Below are 14,029 nucleotides of genomic sequence, written 5' to 3'. Positions count from 1 at the left end.
CCGCCGCCTCACGGCCCCGCCGCCCCGCGCGCTCGCCGCCTCCCTCACCCGCCCGCCGCAGCGCGAGGCGCAGGCCGAGCACCGCCCCCGCCTATTGGGCCATACAGCCTTCCCGGCAGCCTCCGCGCCGCCGTCACGCCCCGCCCCGGAAGTGGGGTGGCTGTTGCCGTGGCGACGAGCGGGTCGGCGGCCGTTAAGGGCCGCAGCCGGAGCTGTCTGCAACACCGAGAGGGGGCGAGGTGTTCATGTGGTTTCTTTTTTTTTTTTTTTAATACTACATTTTGTACAGTGAAAAAGTATAGACGGGGTGGCAGGGCCGAGTCGCTGTCGCCTCACGGAAGGGAGACAAGAGTGAGCTGGAGGAATGAAGAGTAAAGCAGAAGCAGGCAAATTACAGCAGCGAAGGAGCACTCTGTACAAAAAATACTCTTTGTAGAGGGGAGGGAAGGTTAAAAAAAGAAAAAATCTTCATTTTTATGTTCAACTAAAAATCCCTTTTCTGGTCTCTGCTTTCGATTTCTTCGTCTGGGTTACGGGTAGAACAGTCACCACTGAGGTTCCAAACCATTCCGGCACCTTCCTCTTACAAGGGGGACGCGAGCTCTGGAAGAAGAAAAAAAACGTGGAAAAAGGCAAGCATTTACAAGCTGACTAATTTACACAGCTCTACTCCCCAACATCATGTGCAGCAGGAGACAGGAACTGTCTACATCATCAGTGGAAGGCTTATGTCTCCCTTAAGTGCAAGACCTTGTTCAAGTAATTGAGAGACTAAAAATTAAGCTATAGCTGTGGGGAACAACCAAGGCTGGGAAACATTTGACCTGAAACAACAAAGTATGCTGGCACATCTCTTAAGTGTTACGCTGACCTTCAGGAATTACCTTTAACCTACCCCCCCATCCCCAACCATCAGGTCAAGAAATGCAGCTCCTCAGTGTGACTTGTGAAAGAATGCACCCCCCTGGCAGGGGATGAAAGTGGACACCCCAAATAGATAACATCAGCAGTACTAGCTACCTTCCCCAATTACTACTTGAGAAAGCAGGACCGAAACGCACAAATGCAGCACTGTGTGCCTGCCACCAGCTGTGCAAGGCACCTTTTCTTCTGCTGGACTCAAGCAAGGCTTACGTCCCCCAAGGAGAGTCTGAACATAGGGCACTCTCCATGACTGCTGGGTGCATCTCTTGCACTGTGCTGGGAAGAGATACTATGGCAACACAAAGCCCTGAATTCCTGTAAGAGTTTAGAACTAGGAGATAAATGGGTTTCTGCTCATCCTTCAGCCACCAGTTTTTAAATAATGGAAGACCAATCTCTGTTGAAACGTTCATCTGAAGATGAACAAGACTGCTGGCGAGCTGCCTTTGGGAAAGACATCAGGCAGACCGATCTACAGCCAGGAGAGAGGCTGCTCCAGTGCGTGCATCAAGAGGTGTGCGCACCACACCAGGACTCCCAGCCCAAGCTGGGGTGAAGCAGGAAGGATGCAGAGACCAGGACACTGATCATGCTTTGTTCCCGTGTCACAACAAAGGGGCTTTACTTGGAACTCAGGTTGTGGAAGCTCTCTGAAGCCATCACCCACAATCAAAAAAGATGTTATAACATGTTTAGTATTTCAAATAAGATAGCTGCTGTGCTATTTAGGAGTTATACCTACCTAACGCTGACCAGACCATGAATAATGATTTGTCTGCATCATGTTTTACACTCACATCAATAACCAGCTTCAAACTGAAGCGAGTTGTACAGCAAGTAGTGCTGGTCAGAGCCACACAAGCTCCCTTTAGAAAAAAGACCGTATGTACGCTCATACAACTTGTGTTTATGTAAGCACCAGTGCAAAAATCCTTAAAATGATCAGCATGCTATCTCACACAACCTATACCTGAAAGAAGAAAGGGAGCCAAATGTCCTCTTAAAGTGCTGGAAGCATCTGCCACTAGATGGCTGACAAGATGTACTGGGGAAAAAAATTTCTGTCGCAGGCTGATACTCTGAGAGAGGTATATTCGGGCATAGCAAGGGCAGTAAAAGCAGCATGCTGTCACTGTATCAGGGATATTAACAAGAGAAGTTGACTGGCAATCCAGGCCAAGGTTTCAGGCACAGTAAAGAACCCAGACAGAAACTAGGATTTTGGTTTGTTAAAGATTGACACCCAAATCACCAGGTCTGGGCTCTGCTCCTGGCACAGAGCTACAGGCAGTCTCACCTTTGGCTGAGAGTCAGCAAACAGTTCCTCCTCATCGGGATTGAGGGCAGGCTGATTCCAGGAGGCCAGCGTGATGGGCTTCAGGTGGCCTGCTGCCGCTCCGCTACCTGGCTGGCTGTCATCCACGCTCTGTACAGCCTTTCCATATGACAGTAAGGAAGCCAACTGTTATATGTATCACAGCATTAAAGCTTAAGTCTGGACAAACTAGACTGAATGCAAAGGCTGTGTTTTGGAGGAGTTTGGTTTTGTTTTTTTTTAAGTAAATGATTCTGTAATTATAAACAGAGTTCCAAAACCTCTGCTTAATGAGATCACTAGCTATTCCTTATCCATTTCACCACAAGAAAATTTGAGCAAGTGAAGTGCATCCACTTCAAACACAAGGGAACTGGAACTTGTACTTGGGCTTTTTTCTTTTTGTAGTGCAGAAGAACACTTCCTCCATCCCCATAGCTCTGAGAACTTGAAATACCTGCTTCTGACTGGAAAGTGCTTTGTTTTCAAATGCATTTTTACAGCAAAGGTGTCAGTTAGAAGTGGCACAGTGGGCACAGAGATATTAACTTCTAATTTCTATATAATGCCTGCTGGTCATAAGTGGGAGCAGCCAAGCTGAGATTTTTGGATCAACTACACATCTCTGTTAATGAGAGCATCGCTAATGGCAAGTCTACCTCATGCTTTATTACAGTAAGAACATCTGTTTACCGAAGCCGAAGGCACTGCTTGCAGATGGGTTTTCTCTGCTCCTTCCTTCAATGTCGGATTGATCAAATTACCCTGTAAAAGCAGCAGTAATGTAAGGTTGTTAAAATCCAGGAACATTCATTAGCAGATTTAAAACCTGTTTGCTACAGGGAATTATTAGAAACAGGATATCTTCTGAAGGAGAAGTAAATGATGACTATTTGGATTAGCTTTTGGATTTGCAGTCTACTCATTTGTATAATATTTATTTGATTTCTAATAGCATGTCATTCCTGTTATTAGCTCCAGCAGCTAACAGTAGCAGAAAAAAAAAAAAGTGTAATTAGAGCTCACACAATTGGACTGCCAGGAGGTCAACTTCAGGAAAAAGAAGGCTCAGACACAGATGTGGTAGAAACAAAACAGCGCTCGGGGATGCAAGAAAATCAATTTGACAAAATGGCAAGGCCTGAAAAATTGTTTGAGCCAGAGTTCAAGAAATAAACCCCAAACCCTGTAAGGAACAGACATGAAATCCTAGCACAGGCAGCAAAAGGATTTAGAGTTTGGAATTTCTTTTTACCATTCCCACGAGAAGCCACTCAGTGCAGGGTGGCCTTTTGTACAGGGTGCTGAACTGGGACTTGGGAGACACCGAGAGGCCAGCCGAGGGCTCAGAAGACTAGCCTGGCCTTTCTCAAACACCAACAAAGAGCTCCTTATTTTCTGAGATTTCTCCCCAGTCAGTCAGACTTATGGTGTGACACTTCTCATCTACGCCCAGCAGTTTGCAGCAACAGAGGAACCCATGGAAGACTGTGAGACATTTCTGGCAGGCATTGCCTCTAGCTCTTTCACACTCAACTTTTCTGCTGTCTTAGACCTTTCTGCATGGTAAGAGAATCACTTTTCCCACGTGGGGTTGGAGATCAGGTACCAAATGCACAGAAGCAAGCCAAGGGCAGAACATGGACTTTGTGGCTATGAAGGATCCAGCTTGCCAAATGTTTTCATACTGAGGAGAACTTGGAATTTCAGCTTTTTCCTCCACTGCCCCAGCTACTGTAAATCTGGGATTTTATAGGGGACCTTTGGCATCCACATCCTGAAGGGCTGGACAACAGCAGGTGGTGTTCATCCCTCCTCTCTGAGGCCACTATTAGGCTGCAGTTGTGATGGTCTACAGTGGTAGACCATCACGTGCCTGATCTTCCTGGGCTGCATGTCCAGGACTTGCTGTGGTAGAGATGAGCTGACAGTCCCACATGGGAACAAATCAACTCCAGTGACACGTTTAACAGATCACAGCCGGGCAGCCCCCTTCCCAGGTCAATACGTTGCAAGGGGAACCCTCTGGTTCGGCTCTGAGCATTGGTCTCGGAGGAGAGGGAGGCAGTTGTACTCAAAGCTGAGGGAAAGATGGATTGTGAAGATGAGACACTAAGCGCTACTGGAAACAGCAACAACATAAAAGGGCTTTTAGTCTGCTCCTACAAAGAGGAAACACACTTTTCACAAAACCAGTTTTATACCTTCTTTTACTAACCTTTGTTTTACTCCACAAGGCATCCTCCCTGCTTGCTCGATCTGCTCCTGTTTTTTCCTGCTGCCCTTCTGACCACACCAACATCCTTTTGACACCTGAGCCATCCTGAGACTTCTTTCTATCCTCTTTCTCCAATAATGCAATAGTCATCCTGATGAGATACAGTTCAATATTTGCAGGAACAAGTTTTCTAATTACTTGAATTTTGGTGGTGTCTTGGAAAAAATATAAATACAATATTAATTGTTTTTTTAATCCTCTTGGCCCTTACTCAGCTTTCTTATGTTGTAAAACACATCAGTTGTCCCTCATTAAAGCATAGGATAGATTAAGGCATGGAAAAGACAAAAAATAAAACAACATGTGGGTTTGACTCATAAGAAAACAGATCATGAGCTCATGGGATAAATCCCCACCTCATTTGTGCTCACACAAGCTTACTGTCCTCAAATTTAATCTAAAACATCAGAATCGCCTGCCTCTAACTCGCGTGTCCTATCAAACATTTTCTCTTGAGAGGAAGGCTATTTTTAGCTCAGGCTGAAAAGCCTCTATGCTTTCTTAAATATAGTGCCATGCCAGTTCTTCATTCCAGTGTGGCACTAAATTTAAGCAAGCAATCTGAGAGTCTGTTTGAGCATGTAACCGCTGCTGAAAAGATGCATTAATCCACAATAGGACAAAACTAACGAAGCTAGCAAGTCAGGAAACTCTGCCAACCTAAGAAATTAAACTACTAGGGCAAAACTGAACTTTTAAGTCACTCTGTCTCAGAACCACAAGTCTGTACATCGTTATCTTCAGCCTCTGAACTAGCCCATGGCACCAAATGACAGTGTTAAGAGGAACAACTACTTTTCCTGCACTTCTCGGCCTCCTCCTCATAAAAAAAAGTATCTTGCAGAGAAGTTGCACTGGGGAAGTCCTACAGCTCTTATTCAGCTTATTTTCTGTGGATGCCAATATTTACAGGAAGACTTTTGTCAGGCTGATGGTTTTTTACAATTAAGAATGATGCCTGAATCTTTTCAACAACCCAACAATTGAGTGACAGGATTTGTAAAGGGCTACCGTCTTTTGTTCTTTAATGAATCACAATTGCCTCCTTTACAACATAACCTTGAAAGGAGAGCAATGATACTGGCATTTGCATGCTCTGCCTTGCCACAGCCACAGGCCTTCCAGAAATGATGGGTTCTACCTAAAAAAAGCAGCTGATCTGTCAGGTTTTCATTCCCTTCACCTGTATGCCACTGTCATGAGAAGCTTCAGGTAAGGGCTGCGATGCTCACCCGAGTTAATGGGAGGATTACGGATAACATCAGAAATTATCTGTTGAACTTCGGGAGTCAAACCTGCTCGCTCCAGGTTGACAGGGTAGCCAGCTTTCATCGCCTGGAACAGGTGAGTGCCAATCTCGGAAAGACGCAGAGATCTGCTCTCACTTATAGTCCTCTAGGGAAACAAAGGCAGAAGGAATTGAGATGGCAGAAGTGTCTGAAATACAACTGAAAGCTCAAAACCTGGCAAACTCCAATTCCCAAAAAGCAGTCAGGGCATAATAGCACACAGCAGTGCAACAAAGCTCCTCAAAACACTTCGTTACTCCGAGTATTTATCTCATTTCTTTTCCAGCTTGTAAAGAGCATTTTTCTCTTGAGGCTACTGCTTCTCAGCTCGAGTGCAACATCTCAACTTGAACTTACTTCAGATGAAGAGAGATTCTACACAGGAAGGGTGCTGTGCGGCCACCTCAAAGGCTCACTACAGCCTGCTTATAGCTCACGTCCCTTGCGTCACAACATGCACTACCACCCTCTTTCCACCCTGCGGGAGCTGAATCCCAGCCATTTCTACCACAACGGAAACGGATGCTCTCGCCTTACAGTTAAGTCTGAGTTATCAACCCAGCTCCCACTTCATAAGATTTCTGTGTCAAAGCTTCAGATATCTCCTGCTAAGTAGCTGTGAGGCACCTGACCTTCCAGTGGCCCATCTGATTCATAGCATCTATGCAGACCATGGATAACAATGCCAAAACAATTTCCCCCTCATTTTCACCTCTATTAGATGAATTCTGCTCCTAAAACATTTGCCTTGAAGGAAAACATCTCAAACTTCATCTACCCAAACTTGTACTTTTCAAGGAGAGATTTCGAACTGGTTATTTGTCTTCCTCAAAAGAACAGGTTTCAAGCTTCTACCGATTTCTCCTCAGACAATACACATACTGTGCATATAATCATCAGGATTAGTGGATACAGAGCATCAAGTTACCCACTAATAATTATACAACCGTTTCTTGTTAATTAGTCCTTATGTAAGGTACCCCTTTAAGTTAGGGACTATCTGACAAGGTTTACCCATACTCTTGGGAGGGGCGAAGCAAAACTCAAAGCAGCTTCAGTTTCCTACTGCAGAATTAAAAAGCAGTAAATAAAACTATATCAAAGCAGCTCACGAGGCTCATCTTCACAGGCCACATGGCGTGATGCCAGTTTAAGCCACATGCCCTGTAGCACTTCAACAGCTTAGGTGTGACAGGTAACTCGTCCTCAACTTTTGTTCGTAACAGGAAACACAGCTTTCCAAAATCTGAACTGGAAAGCCACGATAATACTTCGTACTTAGACTTCAGTTTTACGTTGAATCTCCCCACGAGCTTTGTTTCTTGAGATGCAAGTCTTACACACGGATATGTCATAGGCAAAGGAATAGGTATTTGCTACCGAAACCAAGAACAGAGTTAGTGAAATTTATCCCAATGGTTTTTAACCTTAAAGATATGCCTATATATAGCCCCAGGCTTGGTGTCCTTTCCAGCAGGCTACTGGATCGGGAAGTTTTTCCTATAAGCCCTTACTACTGTGAAAAAAGAAAAATACAGAAACAGGCAGAACTAACCCCTGCAATAGAAAAGCAGGCTGCATAACTGTACTGGAACAGGCCAATGACATAACAGCAACAATTCTGCCTGATGCCCTGCCAATCTGTGCAGGCATTGTAACGAGTAGGGAGCTGTATCTTACCTCACTGTATCCCACCTCACGGCCAGCCCAGTTTTTCATACTTTTACCAGTCCATAGAGATACAAGTTAGATGAGCTACCATTTGCCAGGAAAGATACTGCCTCAGTGTTTTAAAGCAACCGTACCCCAGCACTGGGCAGAGGATTTAAGAGAACTTGCAAATCCCCGTCCTCTAGACAAAGCATCCTTGTCATTAGTTTTCAAAAAGGAAGGGACATTCACAGGGAAGAGCTTACCACAGAGAGATTTTTCTCTTGGAACAGGACATACGTGACATGCTCTGAGGGAGAGAGGGTTCTAGTACACTTCCAAGGAGATGCTTCTTTCTGATCTTTAGATCCAGACGTGGGGAATGTGTCGGTCTAAGTGACATAAAGAGGATTTAGAAGAATTACATCCCAGTGACAACCAGTGGATCACCCTCCCATTACCTGAAGGTATCTGAAAAAGTAACACAGAGTCATTCATTTCTACGGAGGTTGGTTTTGACCCCAAGTCCATGTTCGGCCAAAAAAAAAAAAAAAAAACCAAAGCAAAGAGGGAATCCAGATGGACACCCACATACTCCCATCTTAATAAAACAAGCACGGGATTGTCCAAGGTACTTGCCAAAAAAAAAAAAAAAAAAACCAAAACCCCCAAATCCCCCCAAAAAACCCACGAAACCAACTACAACAATCATGTCCAGGTCAACCAAGTTGTCAGGTGTTGCTCATTACACATAAAACTACTCCATCCGAACAAACTGTGGTACTCTGTCTGGTGCTCAGTATGGGAAACTCCTCCAATTGTTCTGATCTTTTGCTCAACACAGATTTCTTGGGAAAAAAACCAAAACAAAACACACCAGGAATGCCTTTGGTCCCCCATTCCTAGATTGTAATAGCTTTCTGTGAAGCAGAAAGAAGATTCCACAGAGTCTTCTCAAGCATTACAGAGAAGTAGTATTGCCACCCTACCTGCTTCGTAGACTAGATAAGCCCCTTCAACAGTAGATTTACATAGAAATTAAGATCCCCAAAGCAAAACCGCTTCATAGTTCCTCTAATCCTCTGCTCCATGGCCCCTCCCTAGTGGTGTCTCTCACCATAGTGACAGATGAGGAGCCACTCTACAGAAAGTCTCGGAGAAAAGAAAATCAACTGTGTAAGGAGAACCAACAGGAGTATTTCCAAGTACCGGAAATCTAAGCTCTTCTGCCAGTCTCCTAAGAAGAAACTTAGAGGAAGCAAAGCCCTGCCCTCCAAGTCTACCAAGTCAATAAACCATGGTGAAGGAACATTTACTATACCTTCGGCCTCCAGCCCCAAATCACAATAACTAGCTGCAAGCTCTCAATAACATGGCACCTATCGGACACTCAGCCTGGCCGGATGGGTGACCTGTATAAGGTTGTCCTGGACTTTCAAGATGACCACACCAATCTGGAACATCAGCCAGGTCCCAATGTCATTGCCAAGTAGCACATTCAGATTTGGGAAGCCTATTTGTATGGAAGGCTACCAAGTTTCACTGCCATGTTTGGATGGAATAGCTGTGACGAGGACAAACTCTGAATGAGAAATCTGGCAGCTGCAGACGAAATTATGTCTTCAAGGCTCTTGCAAAGTAGCAGACACTTTACTAAGTCATACCTGCAAACCATTCACTTGGCAGAAGTCCGTAATTTCAGCCAGGAGAGGGACCAACATGGTGGATTTTGCTTCAGATACACCATCAATTCTCTTCAGATTCTCAACATTCGTAGGCCTGGTTTAGGATAGATAGTAAAAGCCATGGAAACGTCTTATGCCAAAGCTTTGAAACATCAAGTGTCTGTGAATGACACACATTTGGACTACAAATCTATTAGTCAAAACTTGAAAATGTTATTACTGTACCCTCATTGTCTCTCCAACTCATTAAGTTCACTGTTTGTGCTTCAGAATCATGAAGCTTGACCACAACAAAAACTTCAAGTTTGCTGCTTAATACTTTGGAGGATCAGTTTACTACATACATCTTTATTTGCTTTTACCTCCCAAGAGCACATAAGCCCAGAGCTCTTCCATGGAATAAGAACATACACACTCCAAAAGCAGTGTTGTCTAATGCCTTTCAGTAGCTGGGGAAGGCACTTCAGATGCATTACCAACTGAGCTGCCCCACAATACCCTCTCATACAAGGAGAAAAAAAGGTGAAGAATTGTTTCGCCTCCTTTAAGTAGTTGAGAGCAACACTAAATTGTGCTTATTCTTTTACACTACAGAGCTACCCACGCAAGGTAAGGGACAGCTCCTGACCTGTAGCTGACCCTTAGCAGGATAAGGGCATACTAAAACGATTAAAACACATTGGAAAGAAACAGATGGAATGGTAAAGATTAGTAGAAAACATACACCTTCCTCCTCTGACTGGTCAACCTAACAGGAGGTTTGGACACAGACAGGCAAAGTTGTCATTTGGGGGTTTTTTTTGGTTGGTTTTTTTTTTTGTTGGTTTTTTTTTTTTTTAATAGTAACTAGCATGAAGCAGCAAGTCTGATGCCAATAACTGTTTCACTTACACCAGTCAGTGGCCTACAAGGGTATGAGAGCAAATGAAGATCCTCAGAAAAAGAGCTGCTCCTCTACCAGTGAGGCATATTCCCACAACAAAAGCAGAAAGGGGATTTGTGACTTGGCATGCAACCTTCCCAGTTTGTACAACATGCATGCTGGTTTTACCTTATTCGGGCCATCTCCACCAGGATCTTATTGGTTGCCAAGACAGCTGGAGGAATTACCTTCTCATTAGCTACCTTCTGTCTAGCAGTCAGCAACTTGCCATACAGAGCAGTCTGTGAAGAAGAGAGCCAAATTCTCATGAAGCAGCTCTAGCTCGCTCATGTAGGTATAATTAATATAAGACAAAAAGATATAACTTCCCACATCTTTCCACTAATACACAGAAAACCTGCAATCCATTAATCCATCTTAACATATTTAAATCCTCTTCTAGGACTTCTATTCAAAACATCTTTGTAATATTAAGAGCTGCTCAAGCCAGCTGCTCCAATACAGGACGAACATGGTCTGCAGGTTGACAGCAATTCACAGATATCCTCCCTCTTCCAAAAACTAACCTCTAGTTCTTTTTCTCGGGATGAAACAACAGGTTGCAGGGACTTCAAAGGAGAAGATTTCACCGGCGAGTGCTCTGCAACACTAATAAAAAATAAAGAAGTGTGAAAAAACCCCTACGTTGGATCAGTTTCTTCAGGAACTTTGCACAAGGCTGTGGGAGAGCAGCAGCCCAGCTTATTTTGCCTGCTCTGACAGCACCATCAGACTGTGGTCTGGCAGCTCATGCTAGCACTGCACTCATACAGGACTTCAGCTAGTTGAGGCAGAATCAGCAGTATCCCTGATGTAACAGAATTCCTCTGTGCCTGCTCCCGTAACTTAAAAATAGCCTCTTACTGTACACAGCTCAAGCAAATGAAATTGCAGTTTTGCGGAAAAAACCCACAAACAAACCCACCCACCCATATGCCTATCATCAGCTGGATTTCCATATTGTTAACAAAAGCATGCTCTCACAAGCACTTGTCCATTCATGACATTATTCTGACAGCATCCCACACGAAACACCTTACATTTTTCCCCCATGGCTGGTAACATTAATCCTGGCCAAAAGAGCTAGTAACTTCAGAAGCATCAATGACAAGGACACAGCTGCTATGCTGTAAGCAGAATTAGCTGATGTTACCACTAGGCACGTCCACCTGGAGAGCAGCACCGCAGCTACCAGTCCATGGGCTCTCGTACTTAAGGACATTTACCTCTAATTAGACTGCTTCATGATTAAACTGCAATATCTGTTAGCAGACAAGCTGAAGTAAGAACGTCCTTTCCTAAGCAAAGCGTGAAATAACACTTGGCTTTGACTGTAATTGTCCCTAAAGTGATTTTTCTTCACACAGCTACAGTGGCAATTTTTCAGCTTAAGTGACATTACCCTATTTTCCTGTCATCTGCCGGCACCAGGCTGCTTGCCTGAAGGAGGAATCGAACTGCTCAGAAATGCAAGGTGCATTTACTCTGAAGCACCGCAGAAGCCAAAGAAACAAATTACTTGGTCTGCTTTTTGCAAAAGCTTGTTTTATTTCTTCTGACCTCAGGGAGCCTCAACTTGATCTCAGTCTTCTCCAGACTAGTGTAGAAAGGCAAAAACCTACACACTTACAGCCCCTGCAGAAGGCATACATTCAGTTCTGCCAGCTTTAAGAGCGAGTCACAACTTGATCACTTTTTTTTGCCTGATTTGTATTTGCTAACTGTTTGAAAAAAAACCTATCCTCCATTTCTTATTTTAAATCATCACAAGTTAAAAGCCACTACAGTTTCAACCATCACATAGAAGACAGACTAAAAAAACATGGGCTCAGTAAAAGTATCCAATTTAAATCTGCTATTGCTCCATTTTTATCAACATTTGCTATTTTTCTTGCTTGGATTTGAACACCAGTGAGAAAGTCTGCACTTCTGCAGTTAATAAAGCTTGCTTTGCACCTGTGACACTACAAGTATACACAACTTGTCAAATTCAGCAGAGCCCATTACATATTGTAACAGTTCAATGTTTTGAAATATAATGCAGTGTACAGCAAGGTTTAAGCACTTCTCTTTTTCTTTTTTTTTTTAATATATATTAAACATTTTTACCATCACTTCACATAGGAGAATGCTGGTTTTAAGGATCATCCTACAAACAGTATTCCTATTAACACAGTCAAAATCAGGTAATTCTGTTTTAATTTAGAATACTGTACCTGTTAAGCATGTTATTGCCTTTTGGAGGAGTTTTACCTTTTCTCTCATATGAAAACATATCATACAGAGACATCTATAAAAAAACCAGAAGAACAAGACAAATAAATGCTGATTTACCAGTGTTTCCACTGAAGCTGCTGTTAGCAGCAAAATATTAATTTGTGACACCATGATACACTTGCAAGATATTTTAATACCAACAAGGACGGCCCACATAGTGCAAGAGGGGTTCTACTCACACATACCTGCTTCACTGGTGACTGCGTAGTTCCTTTCGTGTCTGAGGAGCGCTGCGTTGAGAGCACAGGTAAAGGTCTACTGCTGTCATAAAATGAATGATATCTTAATCAAATCAGACCAAGTCATTTGTATAGCGACACTGCCATTTAAAAAAAAAATATTTTTGCTAAGCTAACTGATTTCAACTTGGTAGGGTATATCTTTGGCAAATCAAAAGTTCTAATTGATTTTTTTTTTTTCATTATTAGAATCACTGCTCTGTGAAAACACATTGAGGACCTCAAAGCCTGTTAATATTAAAACTTTAACAAGGAACAAGGATCTTGTCTTATGGAAGAAACAAATATTCTGGTGACAAAAATGGAATTTTTGTGGTAACACTTGAAAAAGATTCAATTTTAAAGACCCCATTACTGGAGAAAACAAGTACCAACTTTCTGGTTTGCACTAAGCATACAGCTTCCGCTGTTGCTTACTATTTAACAGTAAGCAATTTTTTTTTTTTTTCTTCTAGAAGACCTGTAGACAGTAGCTGAAAGAGTCACAACAGTAGAATATTAGAAGGCAAGAGAAAATTGGTACTTAGTCATTACCCAAATTACTTTTTTTTCAGCAACACTAGGACAATCTAGACACCAGAACAGGCTCCTAAGGCCAGCACTGAAGAGCTTTGTTCTATTATTATTTCTGATCACAGCAAAGCCTCTGCAACCTCCAGTTCATTATCTTTCACTTCAAAAGGGTTGGTCAGAATTAGTGTTTGTGAAGACCAACACAACACTGTTTATTAAATATAACCAGAAGCAAAAGATAACATGCAAAACTTCACATGCTATTTTCTTGGAGCGATATACTCTGATGGCAAATACCTGACCACCACTGAAAAACACCCCACTTTCACAGACATACTCACCAAGACTTTAAATAGTTAAAATTTCACAAAAACAAATACACAAAGACGGACAAACTACTACACGTTTGTGTTGACTCAATCCTTGTTAGAATAAAGGCTTTTCTGTTTCATTCTTATCTTAAATTTTATGAAAAAGTAGGTCAAGTGCATGTTGTTAGCTGCTCTATTTAAAGCATCACGGTTTAACTCATCAGCATTAACACACTTTCTGACTAGTTTTGGTTGGGGAGGCCAGGAAGTGATTTCTCCGAACTACATTCCCCGCTAACCTTCCCAGTTACACGACCATCCGATTGGCTGCATTGAAGACCTCAGTGATGAGGCACTGTCACATTTAAGCTGCGAACCAAGCACTCTCAGGACCACTAGACAACATGTCACCTTTCATACCAGCAGTCAATAGAGATGTCTATCCAGGCACTTCCAGTGACTTTTTTTGGTGTGTATTACAATACTGCCTAAGGGAAAGCTTTGGCTAGAAAAATCAAGTGCAGAAGTCTCCTGTCCAACTGTCCTGGTTTCAGCTGGGATAGAGTTAATTTTCCTTCTAGTAGCTGGTATAGTGCTACGTTTTGGGGTCAGTATGAGAAGAATAT

General features: G+C 43.0%; 1 protein-coding gene across 3 annotated transcripts in view; it reads right to left on the bottom strand.

The window, feature by feature from the left end:
- Window positions 1-344: 344 nt before the first annotated feature.
- WRN (WRN RecQ like helicase) overlaps window positions 345-14,029 on the bottom strand; it is a 47,857-nt gene continuing 34,172 nt past the window's right edge. The window contains exons 26-36 of one of the 3 annotated variants that reach the window (XM_052812939.1): window positions 12,526-12,601; window positions 12,280-12,353; window positions 10,591-10,672; window positions 10,193-10,305; window positions 9,121-9,235; window positions 7,723-7,848; window positions 5,750-5,912; window positions 4,458-4,672; window positions 2,933-3,004; window positions 2,222-2,386; window positions 345-603 (exon numbers count right to left, since the gene is read on the bottom strand). In XM_052812939.1, coding sequence (XP_052668899.1) covers window positions 481-603; window positions 2,222-2,386; window positions 2,933-3,004; window positions 4,458-4,672; window positions 5,750-5,912; window positions 7,723-7,848; window positions 9,121-9,235; window positions 10,193-10,305; window positions 10,591-10,672; window positions 12,280-12,353; window positions 12,526-12,601 — 1,324 coding nt within the window. In that variant the 3' untranslated portion in view covers window positions 345-480. The remainder of the gene's footprint in view (window positions 604-2,221; window positions 2,387-2,932; window positions 3,005-4,457; window positions 4,673-5,749; window positions 5,913-7,722; window positions 7,849-9,120; window positions 9,236-10,192; window positions 10,306-10,590; window positions 10,673-12,279; window positions 12,354-12,525; window positions 12,602-14,029) is intronic. The other 2 variants (XM_052812943.1, XM_052812952.1) reach the window with 2 other exon arrangements.

This window comes from Harpia harpyja, chromosome 2 (genome assembly GCF_026419915.1).
Source record: "Harpia harpyja isolate bHarHar1 chromosome 2, bHarHar1 primary haplotype, whole genome shotgun sequence".
Classification (NCBI taxonomy): domain Eukaryota; kingdom Metazoa; phylum Chordata; class Aves; order Accipitriformes; family Accipitridae; genus Harpia; species Harpia harpyja.
The sequence above is the reverse complement of the archived record's forward strand: the minus strand, read 5'-3'. Positions and strand labels throughout refer to the sequence as shown.